The sequence below is a fragment of the Plasmodium cynomolgi genome, chromosome 2 (genome assembly GCF_000321355.1).
Source record: "Plasmodium cynomolgi strain B DNA, chromosome 2, whole genome shotgun sequence".
NCBI classification, from domain to species: Eukaryota; Apicomplexa; class Aconoidasida; order Haemosporida; family Plasmodiidae; genus Plasmodium; species Plasmodium cynomolgi.
Genome location: NC_020395.1, coordinates 398,309 through 421,759, shown reverse-complemented (window position 1 = coordinate 421,759; position 23,451 = coordinate 398,309). Strand labels below are relative to the sequence as shown.

General features: G+C 49.6%; 4 protein-coding genes across 4 annotated transcripts; 3 read left to right on the top strand and 1 right to left on the bottom strand.

Annotated features, from left to right (window-relative positions):
* Window positions 1-3,540: 3,540 nt before the first annotated feature.
* PCYB_021950 (ubiquitin carboxyl-terminal hydrolase) lies at window positions 3,541-8,790 on the top strand (the record flags this gene model as incomplete). Its single annotated transcript, XM_004220545.1, has 2 exons — window positions 3,541-4,825; window positions 4,944-8,790. Coding segments are annotated over 2 exons (4,542 nt in total), but the record flags the coding sequence as incomplete, so codon positions are not given.
* A 6,915-nt stretch (window positions 8,791-15,705) lies between these two features.
* PCYB_021940 (4-hydroxy-3-methylbut-2-enyl diphosphate reductase) lies at window positions 15,706-17,074 on the top strand (the record flags this gene model as incomplete). Its single annotated transcript, XM_004220544.1, has 2 exons — window positions 15,706-16,293; window positions 16,352-17,074. 2 exons carry the CDS (start codon window positions 15,706-15,708, stop codon window positions 17,072-17,074), a joined length of 1,311 nt encoding a protein of 436 aa, XP_004220592.1.
* On the bottom strand, window positions 16,805-18,082 carry PCYB_021930 (hypothetical protein; the record flags this gene model as incomplete). Its single annotated transcript, XM_004220543.1, has 3 exons — window positions 16,805-17,070; window positions 17,137-17,162; window positions 17,514-18,082. The coding sequence occupies 3 exons, from the start codon at window positions 18,080-18,082 to the stop codon at window positions 16,805-16,807; spliced, it is 861 nt and encodes a 286-aa protein (XP_004220591.1).
* A 1,165-nt stretch (window positions 18,083-19,247) lies between these two features.
* On the top strand, window positions 19,248-22,946 carry PCYB_021920 (hypothetical protein; the record flags this gene model as incomplete). Its single annotated transcript, XM_004220542.1, has 1 exon — window positions 19,248-22,946. A coding segment is annotated over one exon (3,699 nt), but the record flags the coding sequence as incomplete, so codon positions are not given.
* Window positions 22,947-23,451: the final 505 nt, after the last annotated feature.

The following is a 23,451-nucleotide window of genomic DNA, read 5'->3' as shown; positions in this document are numbered from 1 at the left end:
CTTTATTTTGTGAAGAGGCGTTGCTTTTGCTGCGCAAAGATTTGTGCTATTCTTGTATGTACCGCCCACGTGAAATGTGTGTCGTTCACTCGCGCGCGCCCGTTTGAGTCGCTGGTCGGTGGGTGCTTTCGCATTTTTTCCGTTGCTCCTTTGTACCCTGCATTTTTTCCCCCGCTTTGTTTCTTTGCGGTTTTCCCCCGCTTTGTTTCTTTGCGGTTTTTCCCCGCTTTGTTTCTTTGCGGTTTTTCCCCGCTTTGTTTCTTTGCGGTTTTTCCCCGCTTTGTTTCTTTGCGGTTTTTCCCCGTTTTGTTTCTTTGCGGTTTTCCTTCCGTTTTGCTCCTTTCATTTTCCTTCCTTTTGCTCCTTTCATTTTCCTTCCTTTTGCTCCTCCCATTTTCTTTCTTTTTTCTCCTCTCATTTCCTTTTTTTTTTTTTTTGCCCCTCTCCAACCTTCGCAAAACGGGGGACGCTAAACAGCTGCGCCCCTTTACCCCTTTCCCGCACAAGGGCACCACTTTTAGGAGCAAAAACCAAAACTCCAAAGTGGCGCGCGGGTGAATGGTCAAGGCGGGAAAACTGCAAAATGAAAGATGTGAATTTAACCCCATTTGCCTCGCCCCTCCTGAAGGACAAACCGGTCAAAGGACCAGTCGCAGGTGCTCCTCCGTACAAAGGCATGTGTGTACATGCGTATGCCCCTGTACATGTAGAGGCTAACATGCGCATGAAAAATATATACGTTAACATGCGCATGAACATGTGGGCTATCATGATCATATAGGTTAACATGGTCACATAGGTTAACATGGTCACATAGGTTAGCATGAACATGTAGAGGTTAACGTGATCATATAGGTTAACATGCCCCTGCAGAGACGCGTGCTTGCGCCCTCCCCTGGCGGCCGCAAAGGGAGCAGCGTGAACAGGGGGCGCCCGCCCCTATGTGTGCACATATGAAATATACGCCCCTCCGTGTAGGGGCCATTATACCAGTACAAATGCAAAGCAACTGCAAACGGTGCCGCTCTCGCATAGACACCCCCGAGGTTTGCCTCCCCCGAGGTATGCCTCCCCCGACGAAATGGCATGCATAGCCTCTCCGCCCGGTGCGCACAGGTTCATTCCCATCTTTCTTATCAACTTTCACATTCCAAAAAAAATTCCCAGGGATGGATCACCCTGTGTGTGCTAACAGGATCACCTCTCCCTTCCAATATATTTTTCCAAATCGATAATTCTTGTGCATTGTAACACGAACGTTTCGCTTTGTGCGTATGATTCGCTTTTACACCAGGAGCAGGCGCACCCCCCCTATGCTCCCACTTTTTCCTTCCACTATGTTGTTGTTCCCTTCTTTTGCCGTCACGCTCTCCGTTTGTGTACCCACCGAAGGGAAGGAACAATTTTTTTGAGAAGCTTTTTCCCACCTGAGTTACCCCGCCAAAGAGGGCACCTTCTTAACCTTTCGAAGAAAAGGAGGGCCCGTGGGGGCTCCATCGGTGGATAAAAGAACGAGCACAGGTGGTGAAAGCCAAAGGGGATAGCTAAGAAGAAAACGAGTTAGTGCCAACGCGAACTGTCTCGTCTCCCAGCTTTTTCTGGCGACGCATCGTTCAGCCTTGTAGGGTAAGTGTAAAAAGGGCACACGTGTGGGGCACAGCGCAAGTGCGTTGTCGCTACTCGCGGAAGGCTCCGCTTCTCCTCGCTTCTCCTACCTGGGAAAAGGCACAAAGGGAAGGAAAAAGTCGCAGCCATAGTGGCGTGCATAGTAACGTGGGTGGTGGCGTGCATAGTAGCGTGCATAGTAGCGTGCATAGTAACGTGCATAGTAACGCGCATAGTAACGTGCATAGTAATGTGCATAGTAGCCTAGATAGTGACCTCTACCTCGACTTCTATCGCGACAGCAGCGCAGTTTAACGAACGCGTGAACCAGAAGAGTGACGCGCGTTTGACCCGCACTCTCCCCTGACGTGTGGGAGATGAATCCACGACTCGTTTTTTTTTTCACATGCCGTCCCAAGTCGCCCTTGCCTCGATCGCAAGAACGCTTACGCTATTGGGGGTCCTCATTGGTGTTAAAGAACGAAGGGGAGATATATGTGTAAGGCCCGTCGAGGCAGCCTCCCTGGAACCTTCGCACATATATCTCCCCTTCGTTCTTTAACACCACGTACACACGCGTACGCGGCACACATGGCACAGCTGCGGAGGCACACTCTGATAAAGCCAACCAACTGCTCGCCATGAATTAATGAAGGGAATGAAAAGAGAGCCTCTGAAAATTTTCTCTAACTTGGCTAAACCTTGCGAGCCTTCCAGAATGCGCGAAAGGATACCGATCGAAACGGACAAGCCGCTTCCCAACGACGACGTGGATGACGGTGACAATTTATTCAACCCTATATGGCTCAGCCATTTCGAAAATGAGAAGAAAGCGAAACTAGGCAGCACTTGTTCCACGCTGCAGAATAAAAAGAGTGCAAACCACCATGAGTACAACTACACGTACGACCGTGGAGATACCCACCGTTCCAACCATGCAGGTGGACGGGGTCACTGGAGAGGCGATGCTAACGCATTTGATGACGCATCGTTTTTCATCCTCCACAATTTAAAAGAAAATATCCGAAAGGGTTCCACACTCGTACATGGAGGTGAAAATGGGAAGCGAAGTTCCAGAAGGGAGGACATGCTTTTACCTGCCCAGTTCAGCTCCACAAAAGATGAGAATTTTCTGTTCGGTAAGCAGGTGAGAGGTGACCCTCAGAAGATCGCACACACTGTGAGAGGTGACCCTCAGAAGATCGCACACACTGTGAGAGGTGACCCTCAGAAGATCGCACACACTGTGAGGGGTCCTTCTCATCGCCAGGAAAGGATGCGGGCCAAGGTGAAGGAAGCAACAAAGGAAAATGGCACTTTATGGGGCGAAGGCGCCTGCCTGTTAAGCGGCAAAAGCAGGAAAGACAGACATGAGGACGGTGCTCTTTGGGGGGACCGACACGACAGTCGGCGCCACCAAACGAATGGGTCCCACGAAGAGTTGTACATCAGCGATATGTACAGCTCCGATATGTGCAGCTCCGATATGTGCAGCTCCGATATGTACAGCTGCCATAAGCATAACTGCCATAAGCACAACTGCGACGGGAACTTTCTCGACGCGGGCGGAGAAAACGCAGAAGGGGTAAAGGCGCAACACATGGGTGAATGGGGTGACCGTTACAACAGGGGGGGGAGGCAGAGCGCAGGGGGAGACCCCAGCAAACCACACAAACCGCGAAAAATGCGAAAAATGCGAAAAGTGCAAAAAATGCAAAAAATGCAAAAAGTGAGAAAATCGCGTGGGGGGGGAAATTGCGAAAATGGCCTCATCGGCTGCAGAAGTGGCAGTGTGGCCACCCAGTCCAGCTCACCTTATCATGACTGTTACCAAGCGGAGGAAGAAAAGGGGAAGGCGAAAAAAAAAAAAAAAAGCGATATGAACAGGACGGACGAAATGCCAAACTATTTTCCTTCTCCCTTCTTCAATCTCAGCGACATGCGTAAAAATAATTTAAGCAAAGCCGATGACGTCACGGTGAAAAAATCTTGCAGTCATTACTGCAAAGGCGAGAGGACACGGGGTGCGGACGGCCGAAGCGGGCGCGGCGGTCAATTCGAGGGTGCATCCTTCCCCGATCGAAAAAATAGCAACCCAGCAAATGGCGGCGCGAGAGGAAGTGGCAAATTTTCCACCAAAAATGACGCCAAAAATGACGCCAAAAATAGCGCCAAAAATTGCTCCAAAAATATCGCCAAAAATAGTATCAAAAATAGCGCCAAAAATAGCGTCAGAAATAGCGCCAAAAATAGCGCCAAAAATAGCGTCAGAAATAGCGCCAAAAATACTGGCAAAAAAATTGGCAAACATATCAGCAAATACATTGCCGAAGACGAAGAAGAAGACGGAGACGAAGGCGAAGGGGAAATCCTCGGAGAAACCCAGGGCGAAAGGAAAAGGAGGGGGAAAAAAAAAAGCGGGAAAAAAAAAAGCGGGAAAAACAGTAGCGGGAAAAACAGCAGCGGGAAAAACAGCAGCGGGAAAAACAGCAGCGGGAAAAACAGCAGCGGGAAAAGCAGCAGCGGGAAGGACACGGCGGAAAGGGATGACCGAAGCGGGAACTGCAGTTCGCGCGAGGCAGGCACGAAAAATTATGCACAGGGCAGAAGGGGGACTTTGCATGATGATTCGCGTGCCCCTGCGCCCGAGTGGCACTTCGTGAGGAACGGGAGAGGCGACGAAGCTTCTGGCCATAGTGCAGGGGAAAAACAGAGGAGCAGCCATAGAAGCGGTGATAGCGGCAGCAATAGCGGTTGCAAACGTGGCAGCCGCCGCCGCAGCAGCAGCATCTCAGTTAGCCTGCGCGAGCGCCTGAGCCGACGCGACGGAGGCCCCCTCTTCGGCGGAAACGTCTTTCTGGCCAGCGAAACTGAGGGAGGAGGTTCCCCCCCCTCAGTTTCACCAAAGCATAACGCACGTGTTGTGGCCAAATCAGGAAGGGCAGCAACCCCAAGTGGTAGCCACATCGGAAGCAAAGTCAGCAGCACGTCTCGAAGTGACTGTGCGGATAGGGACACCCCCTTTAAAAAGAACTCGAAGCATAGCCATCCTTGGGGAGAACGAACAATGAACAGCAACAGTTACTCCCTCCACGACGCGGAGGACTTTGAGGACGCGCACCAGCAGAGGTACGCAGAGGAGGAAAGTCCCCCCTATAAGGAATCCGAACAGAGGGGCAAGAAAAATAAAAAAAAGAATTCCAAAGGAATTAATGTGGATGTAAGTTTACCAGATAGAGGGAGCATCGGAGAAGTGGACCAACGAGGCCATCGCCCGAGTAGTAGTACCCACGAAAAAGAACCCAAAGAAAGTACGTCCAAATATACACATATAATAGCTAGCCAAAAAAAAAAAAAAAAATTCAAGTGAGATTCATGATGAGGGAAGTATCCATGATGAAAAAAAAACATCTGTTAAGGATAACGTGTATGAAAATTTCATAAGGGAATACCAAAATTTGCAATCGATGTTTTCGTTTAATAAGGACAAGGCAGAGGGGGTGGAGGGGAAGAAGGATGAGGAGGAGGAAAAGGAGGAGGAGCATGTGGAGCAGCAGGAGGAGAAGAAGAAGAAGAAAAAAAAGAAGAAGGACGACCCTTTTGAAGGACCACTCAGTAGAGCACTAGACAGGGACGTGAACGAAAGCCTACCTGAAGATGTCGTGTCGAAGAATCACCTCAGCACGATGTTAGCAACTGATGGGTACACGAACTCGATGGGGGAAGCACCCCCCCGTGATGCAAAACGAGGGAAGTCCAGTGAGCTGAACCGAAGCGACAAACGAGTGGAGTCCCTGGAGCAACTCTCATACAACTTTGGCTATTATAACCATACCGAGTCGATTGACAAGGTAGAAATTGGAGTGGTTCCCGGGAAAGACTCCCTTCGAAGTCGTGGCAAAGGGTTAGGTGGATACGATGATACTGGGAGCAGTGGGGTGGTTCCTATTGGAGATAACCAACAGGGGAAAACCCACTCGAGTGGAAAGGAAGACACCAGCTGGATGAACGAAGGAGTGACACATGCACACGTTGTAGAAAAGAACAGAAGGGGACAAAAATCAGGAGATGTGGATGCCTCCGAGGAGGGAGGTGGTAAAAAAAACAAAACAGAAGGAAGCAGCAAACATGCGAGACGAGAATCGAGTAGCGGAAGTGTGCAGAGGATGAGGCAAATTGGAATTTTGCAGAGCGGCGCGAAGGGGAACTCCCATGATGGGGAGACGGACATGAACGGGGTCAGAGGTGAGAACTCAGATTTGTTGGAACGCGGCGACATGTTGGAAGGAGGTGACCTGGTGGAACGCGGCGATCTGCTGAAACACGACGACCTGCTGGGGAAGGCCTCCCTCTCCAGCAACAAAAGGGTGCCAAACGAAAACAACTATTTTGAATACGAAGCGAACAACTCGAAGAAATTGCTTCACAAAAACATGAGCAGCATGTATAGCATGAACGAATCGAACCTAACCTTCCACCAAGATTTTTTTAAAGACATTTTATTGTTAAATGAAGAAAAAAAGAAAAAAAAATCGAGCAAGCAACACAGTTTTGATCACTTTGACGAGCTGTCCTATTTCGCAGACGTGAAAAATGAGAAGCATTCGAAGCACCGGAATAACAGCACTCTCCAGGAGGATGAATTTAGCAAAAGTTTCAGTTTCAAAAGGGAGAAGTGGGGTGACAGGAAGAGCAGCAGTGCTGGGAAGAACGCTACAGGGGGGAGGATGAGCTTGAGGGGAGAGGAAGAGGATGAGGAGGGTGAGGAGAAGGAGGAGGAGAAGGGCGACGATGAAGTGGAGAGGGGGAAGGCCACAGGGGAAGACGTCTATAGGGAAGAAAGCGATGACTATGGAGACTATGATGGGGAAGGCGCGGAAGGCGGTGGTGGCTACGCAGACGAGGATGGCGTTGGTGGCTACGCAGACGAGGATGGCGTTGGTGGCTACGGAGACCAGGATGGCGATGGTGATAGCTATGGTCAGGAAGACCTTCGCGATGGAGACTACGTGGAAAGCCCGCAGGGGGCGAGCGGAAGCCACAAAGAGAGAAAGAAGAAAAAGAAACCCCATGGGGGGGAAGTCGCCAGGAAGAACAAAAATGGAAAGGTGGATAGGGTAAAGATCGTCGAGGAGAAGAACAAACCCCACAAGCGTAGGAGCGTGAAGGAGAAGCGGAACTCCAGTCGAACCCACAACAATTCGATATGCTCCCTGGGGGAGGACCACTTTTATGATGACGCGGGAGATTTCCCTTACCATGACGGGAGAGGCCGCCCGCACGACGGGAGAGGCAGCCCGCACCACGGAAGAGACCGCCCGCACCACGGAAGAGACCGCCTTCACGACGGAGTAATTGGAGATGACCCCCCGGATGACAAACTCTACATCGACGTGCTGGACGACTTCCGAAGAGATGACCTCCATAAGGGGATCCTAGCTTACTCAGACGAGGTGCAGAACCCCGAAGAAGGAGCAAACTCGGAAAAAGCAAAAAAAAAACGAAAGGCGAATCGACGAAAAAAAGAAGATTTCAGGGAAGAATACATGAAGGAGTTCTTCACCTCAGTCCTGGATAACCAAATTTATAAAAAAAATTTGAACAGTAAAGACTTTTGTCACAAATTTGCTCCAGAGGGAGAGGGACAGGAAGACGCGGAGGAGAAGGGAGAAAACGAGAGAGGTGGCGAGGGAGGTGACAATCGAGGTAGCGATCGAGGTGACAATCGAGGTAGCGATCGAGGTGACAATCGAGGTAGCGATCGAGGTGACAATCGAGGTAGCGATCGAGGTGACAATCGAGGTAGCGATCGAGGTGACTATCGTGGTGACGGTCGAGGTGACGATCTAGGTGACGACCGAGGAGACATGCGAGAAAAACATATGCTGAAGAACGTCTCCAAAGTTATTCGAACGGAAAATATAAACGACGAAATTGAGCTTCTGCGAAATGAAATTCTGCAGACGAAGATTGCAAAAGAGAACCTACCCAGTGCAGAAAAGAAAAAAGGTGCACATAAAATTGGCAACTCTGTGGAGATGACCCATAGGAAGAAAAAGTCCTATGATAAGGAGGAAGAAAAAAGGACGAGCTTTAAAGGGAACTCCAAAGGGGACCTCAGGACAGGCAAGGATGGAAGTCATCACAATACGTTTGCTTCTACCTACGCGAAGGAGGATGATTATTACAATACCTTTCACCATGAAAGGAAAAAAAGAGAATCTCACGTAAAGCTGAGAGATGTCAATTTCGAAGAGGATGAAAAATTTAAAAAATCGAAAGGAAGAAGCAGATTCGCGGGGAGAGACACAGTCCACTCGATTAATGACGAAGGAAGGAGTGGGATACCTCCTCCAACACATGGAAACAACGGCAACAGCAGCGGAGGAGGAGGAGGATTGCACCTGAACAAAAGTCTCGAATTTTTTTCCAACAATTTTTTAAGTTTGAAAAGATTAATTGAGAGAAAAAGTGCGGATACAAATTACGACGCAAAGAGGGAAGACGATTATGTAGACAAGGCAGATGAAGAAGTAGACATGGATGTAAAAAAAAAAAAAAAAACTCCTACGATGATTATGAGAACGTACAGATGATGAACAAGACCAGCCACAAGAACAGCCGTGGACTCAGATTTGATAATTTTTTTGGAATAAATAAACGAAATAGTGACTCTTTAAGCTTTTACCGGAGCTCCATTAAGGAGGATGGGAAAAGTGGGAAGGGAGATCACCGCAAGAAGGGACGTGGACGGAAGGATAGCGGAGAGAGGTTCGACTCAGGGTTCGGCGCGTGGTTTGGCAATGGTTTCGGTTCCGACTCGGGCAAGGAGCGCAGTGGAGCGGTGCGGCGCGCGCAGCGAGGTGGAGAGGGTGGAAGTGATGGGGAGGGTGGAAGTGATGGGGAGGGTGGAAGTGATGGGGAGGGTGGAAGTGATGGGGAGGATGGAAGTGATGGGGAGGATGGAAATGCTGGAGAAGAGGCAAATAGTGTGGTGGATGGAGATGGCCTGGAGGAGGCAGATGACACAGTTCGAAGTGCCAGAAGACGTAAGGGGGAGAAGACGTACTCCACAGGAAGAACGGCAGACGTGGTGGCGGACGGGGTGGCCGGCCGCACAGCTGGTCGTTCGACTAAGGGCGGTCCACGCGGCAGGGCCAAAAAGGACGCAGCGCGTGGGCAAAGCGGTGAAGGTCTGCACAGTGAGGGGCACCTGCACAGTGAGGGGCACCTACACAGTGATGAGCATCTACACAGTGATGAGCACCTACACAGTGATGAGCACCTACACAGTGATGAGCATCTACCCAGTGAGGACCAACTGCAGTCCGGGTCGGGAAAGAGCCACAAGAACGTGAAAAATATTTTACTCTCCCTAGAGTTAAGCAACGAGGACAAAATATACAAAGTCCGAAAAATTTTGTATTACTCCTCGAGTGATGAAAAAAAGCGGATAATTAATGAAATACTAAACACGCTGTATGTTTACCCCCAGTTATATGTCGCTTGTATTATCTGCTTATTTTATTTGTTCATTTTGGACAACGAATTATTTGAGAGGAGCTTCAATTCTGATGACTTGGTTTATTTGTTTAATGAAAAAATTGACTTCAGATATGCTGAGTGGTTTTTGAAGACGTACATTTTTTATAAGTTTAAATTTTCCAGTGGGACGCACTCCAGTGAGTACTACAAGAACTGTGTTCGGAGTGCTGTGGGGAGTGATGGCAAGCAGGGCAGCGTCGACTTGGAGGGGGAAGCGGCGGGGGAGGGGGAGGCGGCAGGTAAAGCGGTGGACAAAGCGGTGGACAAGGCGGCCGAAAGAGCTACAGATAGGGGTAGCGATAGGGCCAGCGACAGAGTTAGCGACAGGGCCAGCGATAAGGCTTCCGACAGAGTTAGCGATAAGGCTGCCGACAGGGCCAGCGATAAGGCTTCCGACCGAGTTAGCGATAAGGCTGCCGACAAAGCGAGCGATAAGGCTGCCGACAAAGTAACCGCCAGCGCTCGAGAGAGACACATAAAGCATAAAATGTTCGACATATTTTTCGAGGGGTATCACTCGAGTGTAGACCCCTTGGATAACTACTTCTGCGAGAGGAAGAAACACATGGCGAGAGGAGAAAGGGATGCAAACGATCTATGGAAAAGCATAGAAAAACTGAAATGTGTCGGATATAAAGAATGCAAAACGTTACTAAAATTATGCTTAAAAAATGAAAAACAAAAAAATATCAATCTTTTAAGAGCTAGTAAAATACGCAACTTGGTTATTTCCATATGGTCAAATATCTACACCTCTCGTCCGAAGAAATCTTTTTTGAAAATAATTTTTAATTGGCTTAATAGCAGGAAAGACGATTTAAACAAAAAAAATTTAACTCTACTTATTGCAAGCAGAGAAGAAGAAAAATATCCATTTGCAAAAAATTTGTTTTACATACTTTTTGAAGCATATAATTAAACATAAGGAGGAGTGCTCGAATGACTTAATTTACTCTCTGTACTTTATTTAGGGGAGTGGATTAAAAAAATATTCTAGAGATTTTTTTGAAATGAACAGAATCGATGTTAATCAATTTATTTCGATTTGGAATGTCATGTGCATTCTTTTTTGGGACACGAAGAAGATTAATGACTTTTCTTTTTTGCATAAGAGCAAGTTTTACTACTACGATTTTATGCTCCTTTTTTTTAGGGCTTTCTATGACTATGTGTCCGTCAATAAGGGCATCGAGCGGGGCGCGCTCTACTTGAAGAAGGCCGTGCCTGCGGGAGCAGGGGCGGGAGCGGGACCAGGAGCGGGAGCAGGAGCGGGAGCGGAAACAACGGATGCCGCCACTCCCGTCAGTCCCGCCGCCCCCCCGCGCAGGAGCACTTCGCTGTCCAACAGCTCCTCCAACAAGGACGACACGCCGGAGGACGAGGGCGACGGCTATCTGAACCTGTTCGACGTGGAGAACATAATTAACAACTTCAACTTCGAGGACTTTGTCAGCAGCGAGATGCGCAGCAGCAGCTACTTCGATGCCTTCCTGGGGGGAGGCCCCTCCGTCAGGCGACCAGGTACAGGAGAGGCGAGTTGCGCGGCGAGATCGAGGCGAGTTCCGCTGTGTGACCGAGGCGAGTTCCGCTGTGTGACCGAGGCGAGTTCCGCTGTGTGACCGAGGCGAGTTCCGCTGTGTGACCGAGGCCATTTCCGCTGCGAGACCGAGGCCAGTTCCGCTGCGAGACCGAGGCCAGTTCCGCTGCGAGACCGAAGCTCGATTGGAACGCAGTTGGGAGCCTCCCTCTGAGTGCACTACCAAGCACGCGCACCAACGAACTTGGCCCAACGGGGGGATCCTTACAGAGGGGTGGCTGCCGGCGCGTCGCTCCGATGGCATAGCACCGACGGTGTAGCACCACCCACTTTGCAGACCCCACTTTGCAGCACCCACTTTGCATACCCCACCTTACGCCACCCATTTTTCATACCCCACCTTGCGCCCCCCACTTTGCAGGGCCCTTCCCCGCGGATAAGCCGGGCGAACCCACCAGCCAGGGAGGCCCACAGCCCACCTTCGCACCCAGCGCCCAGAGAAGCACATACCCAAATGACAGCAGCGAAATGGAGAATCTACTCCTCCTAGGCATATGCATCAAAATTGTTATCTGTAGAATCTCCAACCTATTGAATGCCAAGTCATGTCTAGAGCAGTTTAATTATTTTCTAAATAATCAGAAACTTGGATTCAGGACCTTTAAAAATGCTCATATGGTCTTGGTTTATTTCATTCCCTTTTTTAAGAGATACTTTTTTCTTTGGAAATTTATTGAGCACGAAATAGATGTAGAGATTATGAGTCTCCTTCAGGGCATACTTAATGACTTGGAACACATTCAGGCTTCTTCATCTTCCATGGGGAGGGTCTTCCCCGGTGTCGGCACTCTGCATCAGGTCGGCACTGCGCTTCAGATCGGCACTCCGCATCAGGTCGGCACTCCGCATCAGGTCGGCACTCCGCATCAGGTCGGCACTCCGCATCAGGTCGGCACTCCGCATCAGGTCGGCACTCCGCATCAGGTCGGCACTTCTAATCAGCTGTGCGGGGTGAGCAATCCACTACGTGTAGGCGAAATGGCACAGGGGAGGAACCTGTGTGATCGGTACCCCCAAGAGGGCATCTCCGAACGCTTCCCGTCCCCCTTCGGAGAGAGACCCTACGTGAGGAGCAGTACATGCATCTCCCAAAACAGAGGTACGTTCCCAGCTGGAGGGGAAAAGAAGATAAACAGCATGGAGCATTTTTACGCCAACGGAAAATTTAATTTGTATTCAAATAGGAAACACACAATGGGGAGGAGTGGGCCCAACGGAGAGAAGACTCAGGAGGATGACGCCTTCTTTGCCAGCGGGGGGGGAAGAGGTGATAGGCTCCTCCAGAGAAGCGGCTTACAGAGCGGCGTCCAACAGAGCGGCGGCCTACAGAGCGGCGGCCACCACAGTTATAATGGCAACCCCCACGTGAGTAACAGCGGAGGGGCCGGGAGGGGACCGTCACCCATGGGCGCGATAAACATGGCCCAAATGAGCACATCCCAAATGAGCGTAGCCCAAATGAGCGTGGCCCAAATGAGCGTGGCCCAAATGAACATAGCACAGATGAGTGTGCCCCCGTTGAAGGGGTCGCTCTGCCGGAGTGAAGAAGACACGGATGAAAACTGCATCACCTATGACGATATGTTCAGAAATTACGATAGCGAAAGTAACTCGGAGGGAAGGACCAACCTGGATGAGAGTTGCAATGTGAAGGAGTACATAACAAGTTTGCACTTTAACAACCCATTTGATGAGAGGATCCTTTCGAGGAGGAAGACCTCGGCATCGGTAGGTGGGGAGAGGAAAGCAGGGAGAGAGAAGGATGACGGAGAGGATGCTACCCAGGGTGACAATGTGGAAGAAGAAAATTCTCATAGCAAGGAAGCAAGCGCGACAATGGGAGAGGCAATCGGATCGACATGTGCAAACGAATCGAAAGAGGACCTATTCGGATCGAACCCCACGCGTGTAGGTATTTTCCCCATGGAGTCCTCCCCTTCTAGACAGAGCTTATCCAGCCAGAATTATCACATCACCAGTAGGGAGTGCAAAAATGGGGGGACGAAGGATCCGCCTCATGGGAAGAAGAGCAGCGGAGGAGGAGCGGTAGGAGCGGTAGGGGCAGCATCGGCAGCAGGAGCAGCAGGGAGGGGAAGTCTCACTGCTATGATGATGCCACCTGACCCATTCGCAAGTGAAAACAACGTGATGAAAAAATTCCCATCTCTGGGGTTACTCGAGTCCGAGGATGAGAAGGAGGAGGAGAAGAAGAAGGGCGTTGTGGATCCTGAGTCGGCCAAGGGACTATCATTAAGTAATGAAAATCGAAAGAGGGGAAAAAAAAAAGACTCTCTCAAAAGTAACGCTACAGCCAAACGAGACGGAAGTGACCCTAACATCGTCACCAATCAAACGGAACAAATCGGCAACCATTCGATGAACGGACCACTAAATGAATTCCCGTATGAAAACCCGATGCAAAATACACCCCCCTCTGGTAGTGCACTCAGTAGAAATATTTGTATAAAAAAAAATCCCCTTAATGATAACTATCAGGAGATGGACTTCACGACGAGCACTCTGAGAAGGAAAAACAAATCGGGGGAAGGGAACAAATCGGGGGAAGGTAACAAATCGGGAGAAGGGAACAAACTGAAAAGGAGAGGAGCTGCTCCGAAGTATCTAATGCTAAAGGTAGACTCTTGCGAGTTGAACAAGATGACGAAGAGTAAGCTGAAGCATCCACCGGTTGGGTTGGTAAACTTAGGCAACACGTGCTACTTGAATAGCCTCCTGCAGGCCTTATACAGCACCGTCTCCTTCGTGGTGAATTTATATCTCTTTAATATTGGAGAAGATCCCAAGGACGGAGGGGAACACAGTTCCAACCCGTTTGCAGAGAAGGAGAAGGACAGCCCTACTGTCTCAGGGCCCAATGGAACGAACACCCCAAAGGGAGCAATGCACGGGATTAGCACCATAGATGGAATAAACAGCGTGAATAACTCGATGGGGAAAATGAATACACTCACCAGGCTGAACACGCTCAACGGGATAACCCCCACCAGTCATGTAGCCACGGCAGAATCGGAGAGATTTTTGCAGGAATTAAAAAATTTATACATTATAATGACGACGACGAAGAAGACGTATATTTCTCCTGACTGCATTTTGGGTCTCCTTCCACATGAACTGAATAACCGAAACCAACAGGACGTTACAGAACTGCTCAGATACATTTTTGACAAATTGGGAGGATCGAGGAAAGAGTTCCTTCGCCTGATATTCTCAGGTGTACTTGTGCAAAAGGTTCAGTGTCAGAAATGCTTCTTTGTCTCTAAAAAGGAGGAAGTCATTCACGATTTGTCGTTCCCTGTTCCTGTGAGGGCATCAGAGAGACTATCCATTCAGAAATTTTTTGATACTTTTGTGCAGAAGGAGAAGATCCATGGGTCCAACAAGTACCGGTGTTCCAAATGCAACAAAAAGAGAAACGCGCTAAAATGGAACGAGATCATCTCTCCGCCTTGCCACCTCATCCTTATCCTCAACAGGTAGGGTTGGACGACCGCTGAAGCGGCGTAGCCGTTGCCCAGGATGTGTAGTTATGCGGTCACATAGTTTGTGCAGCTTTATAGGCAGCTCTACTGGGGGCGCCCATCCGTTGTGCCTTTCCCCCCTGCACTCCCGTCCACCGCCCACTCCATGTCACTACTATCTCCACTACTCTCTCCACTGCCCACTCCACTCCCTTCCACTACTCTCTCCTTCCCGCCAGGTACAACTGGTCCTTCAGCTCCAACGAAAAGAAGAAAGTGAAGACGCACGTTAAGGTCAACTCAAAAATTGTGGTAAATAATTTTGACTACAAATTGTATGGAGGTATCATCCACGGAGGCTCGTCTGCCTCCTCTGGTCACTACTACTTCATTGGGAAGAAGTCCGAGAGGGATCCGCAGGACGAATCGAATGACTGGTACCAAATGGACGACTCGGTGGTCACCAAGACGAGCTCCAAATCTATAAACAGGATTTCGAAGGACCTCTCCAACGACCACACGCCGTACGTTTTGTTTTACCGTTGCAAGCAGGCGCCCCTCTCCCCCGCGCTCCACTTCTAGGGGGCACCGCGCGCGCACCGGCAATGGGTGTGTAAATGCGCCTGTGCAGATGTGCAGATGCGCCTGCGCAGATGTGCTCGTGTGCTTGTGTGCTCCTATGCTTGCATGTTCGCACGCGCATAGTGTGCCAGTAGGGCGGGGGCCATAGGCGCTTCGTTGTGCAAGTTCGCCCAGTAAATTTTTGCGCGTAGCTGGCCCCGCTTCACACGGCTCCGTCCTGATCTGACATGACATGATATGATATTATATTATATGATTTTTTTTTTTATTCCGCCCTTTTCCGTTACTATCTGATGCGTCCGTCCAAGCACTTTTACGTCTGGTGTGCTAGCCAGTGAAAGGGCTCCGTTTTTTTAATTTTTTTTTACCTTCCCTTTGCAACACCGAATGCGCATTCGCGGAGTGCGACGTGACTTCCTTTTTTACGGAGGCTTCCACGATGCTGCGTGATGCCTCTGTGAATGCTCATCACAATTGCGCAGCCTATTCGCAACCCCTTCGCAACTCACTCGCAACCTCTTTGCAACCTCTTCGTAACTCCTCTCTCCAAGGCCAATAATACCAGTAAGCTAGCTCGTTTGCTCCCTTTACAAAGCGGGACTAACCTTGAGAACCCCCGTGACAGAGCGACCTCTCCGCGGGCGATAATGAGAACAGCTTTCAGTTTCCGCCCGGGTGAAGAAAAAGGCACAGAGGATACTTCCAATACGGAGGATAAGGTGGAGGAGGCTAGCTACATTTGAGGGTCACACGGAGGATAGGTTGGAGGAGGATAGCTACATTTGAGGGTCCCGCGGAAGCCACGTTTGGGGGCTGTGCTGGGGATTACGCTGGAGGATCTGCTTTAAGGCGAGCTCGGCTTCGCGCTGCTCTCCCCAATTTGTGTGGCCCCACGGAATGGCCGGAGCGGCGCGCGTCACTCACCGCCCCCGTGAGAGGTACCTGCCGCTCATCCTGCTGCTAATCGCGCTTCTCATCCTCACGGCGACACAGTCCAAGCGAGTGGAGCATGCCCTACGGAGGGGTCATCTCCGAGTATCTGATTTCCCCTCAGGGAAGAGGCCCCTCGCAGTTGTGCAGACTGTAGATCATTGGAGTGTTCGTTTGAAGGGGAAGCAAAAGGGGGGAGCGAATCCGAGGGGGAAATTTTACCCAAAGTTCTCCTTTCTGAACGGTGCAGTAAGACGTCCCCACGAGTGGAGGCTGCAGCAGGAAGGGGGCCACTGCGGCTCCGGCGCATGCGGAGGATGCGGCTGTCCGAAGACAGCGCAGAGCGGAGGTACGCCCAAAGAGGGGGAGAAAGTACTTTACCTTGTCAGTCCTAGAGGCTTCTGCAAAGGAGTCAGTAGAGCTATCGATACAGTGGAAGAATGCCTAAGTATGTTCAATCCACCAATCTATGTCAAACATAAAATCGTTCACAACGATATTGTATGCAAACAGTTGGAAGAAAAGGGAGCAATATTTATCGAAGACTTGAATGAGGTACCCGATGGGAATATCTTAATTTATTCAGCTCATGGGATCCCTCCCCAAATAAGAGAACTTGCAAAAAAAAAAACTGATCGAAATTGATGCGACATGTCCTCTAGTCAACAAAGTACACGTGTACGTTAAGATGAAGGCAAAGGAAGGATACAAAATTATCCTTATTGGTTACAAGGACCACGTGGAGGTAGTAGGTACCTTTAATGAAGCACCCGACTCTACTTACATAGTGGAAAATGTAAACCAAATCGAAGAGTTGCCACTCTCGGAGAAGGACAAACTGTTTTATGTCACTCAGACAACGTTGAGTATGGATGACTGCTCCTTAATTGTAAAGAGACTAAAGGAGAAGTTCCCACACATTGAAACCATTCCGAGTGGATCCATATGTTATGCCACTACGAATAGACAGATGGCACTGAATCAGATCTGTCAGGAATGCGATATAACGATTGTTGTTGGAAGTCAGTCTTCATCGAATGCCAAAAAATTGGTGTATTCATCACAGCTACGGAAGACCCCTGCTGTGTTGGTGAACAGTGTTGACGATTTTGATTTTTCCACTCTGCGAGATGTTAGGAAAATCGCTTTGACCTCCGCTGCTTCCACTCCTGAGGAACTGACTCAAAAGTTCGTTGATGTGCTTACGAAGGAACCCTTCGGGTACACGTTGCGCTTCTTTGAACCTGTACAGGAGAACGTCCCCAAGTGGAAGCTGCCCAAAAATTTGATGGGCCTCATCGACGAGCGCAGGCGCGAGCAGGGCACGCAGGGCTGAGGTGGAGAAGCGGAGAGGTGGTGCGGTGGAGAGGCAGTTTGGCGGCCAGACTGCACTTTTACCGCTGCCACCCCGCAATGAGCAGCCTCTGTCCGCGTGGACAAGAAAAAAAAAAAAAAAAAAAAAAAACACTTAACAGTTGCACATCTCGCCGAGTGCCACCAAACAGTGTTTGTTTCATTTTAAGTAAAACTGATTTTTTTTATTTTTGCAAAATGGTTCTTCATCGGTTTGTGGGCGCAGACTGCGTAGGGGGAAGGGGGCGGTACAATCTAGTGGGCATTTTTGGCAGTACTTACTTACTCCGCTAAGTATAGCTTCTCCCCCATGATGGCTTCGCTCAAAATGGCTCTCCTTCCTCCACCCTTTTCTGCCGTCACCCTTTTCTGCGGCCACCCTTTGCTAATTATCGATGATGGACACGTGGTGACGCCAGTACTTGACCGACTCGAGGTACTTGTCGCGGTTCAAGTTGATGCCGCTGCCACCCTCGCTGATGAGAGTGTTGCGCAGCATGGTGATGGGAGTCATGGGTAACTCATAGTCCACATTTTGTGGCTTAATGCAGATGATGGAGTAGAGACAGTTGGACTTCCTATTAGGGACTGTTTTCGTTTCTTTATTCTCCTTTTCGATCTGTTCCCTGGAGTACAAAATGAGGTCGAGGTACTTGGCCTTCAGGATGTCCTTCACGTCCTTCTTTGAGATCCACCTGATCAATACAGGCAGTTCATTGTCCCTCCTGGAAATGTAATCTGTTTTTATGAGGTCCCTATTTTTATTGTTAATCTCTATTGTCTCCACAGTCGCTTCTGTAAAATTTTCAACAAAAATATGCTTACAAAAACCAGCATACCCTGGTACAACCTTAATCCTTTTTTGTCGTATCAGTTCATTCACCTTATCGAGGAACTCATTTTTATCATAAGGTATATACGAACAAGATTTCTTTGTCCTATCAAATTGCTTGTAGCAGAACTCATCTAGATCTACCTCACAGAACTCCATTCCTCCTTCTGTGAAATTTCTTTGTGAATGGTATGTTTTGTTCAGCTGTAGGATGGCTCTTTTGGGGTGTTCGTACCTGGGTGAGTTGTTACTCTTTGATGAGGAGCGGCTTACGGGGGGGGAGAGATATCCCAACGGGGGTAGTGCTGAGTGGGGGTGTTCCGCACGTGGATGGGCCGCACGTGGATGGACCACACGTGGATTTTCGATTACACGGGGAACCCACAACAGCTGCGCTGGAGGAGGGCGTCCCAGTAACAACCCCTGCGGCGCCACACTCAACAGGCGCATGCCTCTCTCTTTCTTTCTTTATTTTATTTTCTTCTTCTTTCTCCTTTTTTTTCTCCTTCTTTCTCCTTTTTTTTCTCCTTCTTTCTCCTTTTTTTTCTTCTTTTTTACCACTGGCGGGGGGTAGCTGCGACGATGAAAGGATCACTTCGAAACAGAGGGCACTTTTAAGGTCACCAAAAAGGTAGCAATCTACAGAAGGGGGAACTCTTCTTTCGGAGACCCTCGATGAACGAATTGGATAGGCTTCCCCCCCCCGTGGAGAAAAACTCCCCACCGGTGCATGCAGGCGTAGGTTGTGGGGGTCGGGCACACCCCACCGAGGCACCACTCAACCGCTTAACCGCTCAACCGCTTAACCAGCCAGCACGAAACAACCCACCCTTGAGTGGGCCATTCTTTAAAGGGTGTTGTCCCCGCTTCCCTGAAGACCCACGAAGGCCTGCGAACCGTTTTCTTTTTTCCCCCCCCAACTCATTCCACTGCCCAGTACCATCCCAACGGCGAACCTGAGCGAATACACCCAGTTGACACGCAAGAACCCACTCCTACCATGAAGCGCGCGTCCCCGGTCACCAGCGTCCTCAAGCGTGCCACCAACGTCATCACCCCCCCCACCCGCAGGAGGGGAAGAAGTACCTGGGGAAGTAGCTGGAGAAGCAGCTGGGGAAGTAGCTGGGGAAGTAGCTGGGGAAGTAGCTGGGAAAGCAGCGGGATGAGCAGACGCGGCAAAGAGGAACGCTACTTCTACTCAACAAAACGGATCTACAACCCCACGGAGGGGGAAGCGAATGTCCCCAAAATTGCAACACGTGGGCATCCTCCCTACAGCCCACAACGTCGGGATACACTCTCCTCCCATTATGGCCCCACAAAGAAAAACAAAAAATGGGACGCAACAAAGGGAAAGGCAACCGATTTAAAAAAAAGCAACGTAATAAACCTCATCAATGGAGTCAAGCAGATTGAGGAATCAAACACCACCCCAGTGGTGGATCTGCTAGTTGGATTAATCCAACAGGTTCGATACGATGAGGGTAGTATCACCCGAATGAAGGAAAAACACAACATAGGGTTCATTTGGGCCATGGCCAAAATTATTAATCTTATGCAAAAGAAAAAACTGATGAGTGAACAGGTGGTTCTAAATTGGAAGGCTCTCTTTATCTACTTTGCGCACATGTATATGCGGCGTGCCATTCATTTGGGGGGGGGCCAAAGCAATGACGTGGATGTGAGGCAGTATGTCTCCTCCGTCCTTTCGCTCCAGATGGGGGAAGCAGACTTGGCGAAAATTTCCACCTCAGCGTTCTGCAACGCGAGAGAGTTTGCCAAGTGTCTGTTCGAGTGGGGAAGGAGGGGGCACGGGGGGGGACACCACCCAGTAGGGGAATACCACTCAGTAGGGGCAGACCACTCAGTAGGGGCACACCACTCATTAGGGGCACACCACTCATTAGGGGCACACCACCCAGTAGGGGCACACCACTCAGTGGGGGACCGCCCCCGAGTGGTGAGGGAATCCACCTCCCCGAACGACCTCTTCCGAATTTTCAGCTCCTCCTCTATTAGCGAAATGGTTAGCTCTGTGCAGAGGTACATCCTGCAGAGAATTGAACGCCACCCGTTGGACATAAAGACTATCCTGAACTTCCTCGAAATGGCTAGCCGAAATTGGCATGGCAAATTCAAAGACGAGATAGTAGAAGTACTCCTGAGAAAGCTGGAGACCCCCCCAAATCAGATCCATAATTTTACCATCTTCAAATTATGCCGATTTTTAAATCTGACGGTGAACTACGGTCTTCAGAAGGGCAGAATGGAAGAGGCACACCTTCCGGTCATCATCGACTTGCTGCTGCGTGGGCAGGCTTATCTACCCAATGGACAGAGCCACCGTTTTGGCTTGCCCCCCCAGGGAGGTGGTCCCCAGGGAGGTGGTGCTTACGAAGGTGGTTCCTACGAAGGTGGTCCCCAGGGAGGTAGTGCCTACGAAGGTGGTTCCTACGAAGGTGGTACTTACGAAGGTGGTGCCTACGAAGGTGGTACTTACGAAGGTGGTGCCTACGAAGGTGGTGCCCGTGAACGAAGAGACAACCTCCTCGCTGCTAACACTTTGGCGAACAAGGAAAGGCCAAGCCGATGTAGTACGTGGCTCATTGACGCGAACGAACGAGACTTGTCCTCCCTCGTGAGGGACTTCTCCCGATTGGCAGTCCGGAATAATCAGCTGTACAGATTGCTCGTCGAGTGTTTTCTCCTCAAATTGGGTTGTGGGCGCATTGGAGGGGTGGCTGACCAATTGGGCCCAGGCAGGGGTGCCGAGTGGAAGGGCGATTTGAGCTGTGCACAGTGTGGCGGTAACTATGAGCTGAACCGTGAGTTTGGGCGTGAGCGTGAGCGTGAGTTTGAGAGTGACCGCGACCGTGAGTTTGAGCGTGACCGTGACCGCGAGCATGACCGCCACTCTGGAGACCCCCCCAAATCGGAGTCGAAATTAAAACAAGTTAGCATCTCGCTCAGCATGGGAGAAAATCCAAATGAGGATCCCCCCAGGAGTTACACAACCAAAGCGGAAAAAAAGAAGAAGGGTATCCAGCACACGGCTACAAGCATGGACATAGCAACCACTCAGGAGATGCGAAATTGGGTGGACATTTTGGTGGGACTAGCCAATGCCAACTACTACTACGATCCCTTTGTGCAGTGTTTTATTCAAAGGATGGTTATAAAAAGAAGAAACCTTTTCTTCACTGTAGAAAACATACCCAATGTTGTTATTTCTTTGAGAAGCTTACTCTCCCTGGGGTACGACCAAATGGACACGTTGTCCCATTTTTTCGATTTCTTAATCCTCAATTTTAGGCATGTGCAGATGAAACAACTGATAATGATTTTTTATGCAACGTATTGCTACATTGTGCAGAGGTACAACCTGGCGAGTGTGAAGTATGTCGGGAATGGAAACATGCTTTTCTGCGTGGCGGGAGGAGGCATCGGCGCGAAAATGGGCACAGAAATGGGTACACAAATGGGTGCGCAACTCGGTGTAGCGGCAGGTGCAGGGGGAGACACAGGTGGACCCCAATTTTGCGCGCGGGAGAACCCCATAATCGACGTGCTGCCCCAAAGCAGGCCACACATATTGACCAGCAACGATACGCATGACCCCTCTCCAAGTGAACAACTCGAAGCAGCCAAGGCACGCCTGTTCCAACACCTGCACAAATTGGAAGGAGCCATATTCCACAGAAGGAACGAAATCGATTCCATGCAGGGGTTGGTTAATTTTTTCTTCGCTCTCTCCAGCACCATAAACACGTTATCGGTTGAACTGTACGACTTTTTTTACCGGTCATTTTGGCGCATACTAAAGGGGGAGGTTGGGGCGGACGGGAAAACTGCAGAAGGGCGAAGTGCAGAGGACACGATAAAGGCACAAACCGTTGTTCAGATTTGCCTGCTACACTACAAAAACAACGTGGTGCACAAGACCCTGCTGTCGTATTTGCTCCCCATTCTGGAGACCCTCCCGCAGGTGGATATTCACTCTCTGTACCCCATCACTTTTGTATGTTGCCACTTCAATATAATAACCACGACCTTCTTGAAATTTGCTTTGCGTGTTCTTCTGGAGGAGATGGCCAAGGGAGAACCTCAACAGGAAGCTGCCAATGGTGCTAATTGGGTTTATCAGGCTAATGGCGATAACTGTGTTGGTGGAAGGCACCACATCGGAAACGACCATTATTATGCCCACTTTGGGGAAGGGTCAAATAGGTCTAGCGGTTACCGGGTAGTAACCCCCCCCACTGTTAGACACACAGCAGAAACGCACCACCTGTACAGTAACGATCAACAGGACACAGTCAACAAAGTCGCAAAGTGCGCGTGGTCCCTACTTTTAAGTAGCGCCTTCCTGGAGAGCTCCATAACCACCTTTACCAAAATGTGCATCTTGCTAAGGAGAACATTTGCCAGCAAATTGGATTGGAGAGAGGAGGACTACAACATGCTGAATCAAATGTTAGTGTGTTTAAATATGTATTACAAGAAAAACAAAAAAATTTTTCATTTAAAGAAAGGACAGCTTCGCATCCCCACGTCTTTTTATATACCCTATTGTGTAGTTAAAGAAACGGTGAGAAGGAATAAAATGCCTTTCCAACAGAAAGTACACATGTCCAGCTTTCAGTACAAACTTTGTGAATATTTGAAGAAGAAAAAAATTATGTACAAGTCAGAATATTTCTTGAAGCGCGGTTTCCTGGTCGATTTTTTGGTCCTGAAAAAAGGAGAGCCACATCTTGTGCTGGAGGTGGACGGGATTTACCACTACAACATGTCAACCGATGAGAGGAACTACGAGATTGAATATAACGGCATACGCTTGTCCAAAAATGGAAGGACAGAGTTTCGCAATAACGTGCTGCGAATACTGTACGACTTGGAGTTTGTGTGCGTCCCCTGGTTTTTCTTTCTGCAGCTCAGGTCGTTCCAGCGCCTGGAGGGATTGCTGTCTGGGAGGCCATCGGGTTTCGCGCCGTGTTACGAGGGAGATAGCGGAACGCGCTGATGTGACAGTGAAGCGGCATCGATGTCGCATTAGGGAAGCCTCTACAGCGCAGCAAGCGTGCTCTTTCCCCCCCTCGCGTTGTGCACAGGGCCGCCGCTCAGAAGTTCCGCATCTTTCGTTATGTCAGATTAGTCTGTTTTGTGAGATTAATCCGTTTTGCCTATTTTGCCTATTTTGGCAGTTTTGCCTGTTTTGCCTATTTTGCCTATTTTTCCAGTTTTTCCTTTTTTGTCTGATTCGTCTTCTTTTCCTGGTTTACCCGTTTTGTTTCCCTTTGCCTTTTTTTCGTGCTCAAATAAACGATCAGCCAGTGGGCCCCACGTGGAACCCTGCTTTGAGTTAAAATGCCCCATCCTAGTGTACGTCCCACAATCGTAAAAAGAAAAAACGAGCCGCGTAAGTAGAGTCCCATATGGGCGCAGTCGAGCGGGCCATCAAATGGGCACCTTGGACATGGCTAGCTTTCACTCTGCCGAGGTAGCCATTTTGCCAAAAAAAAAAAAAA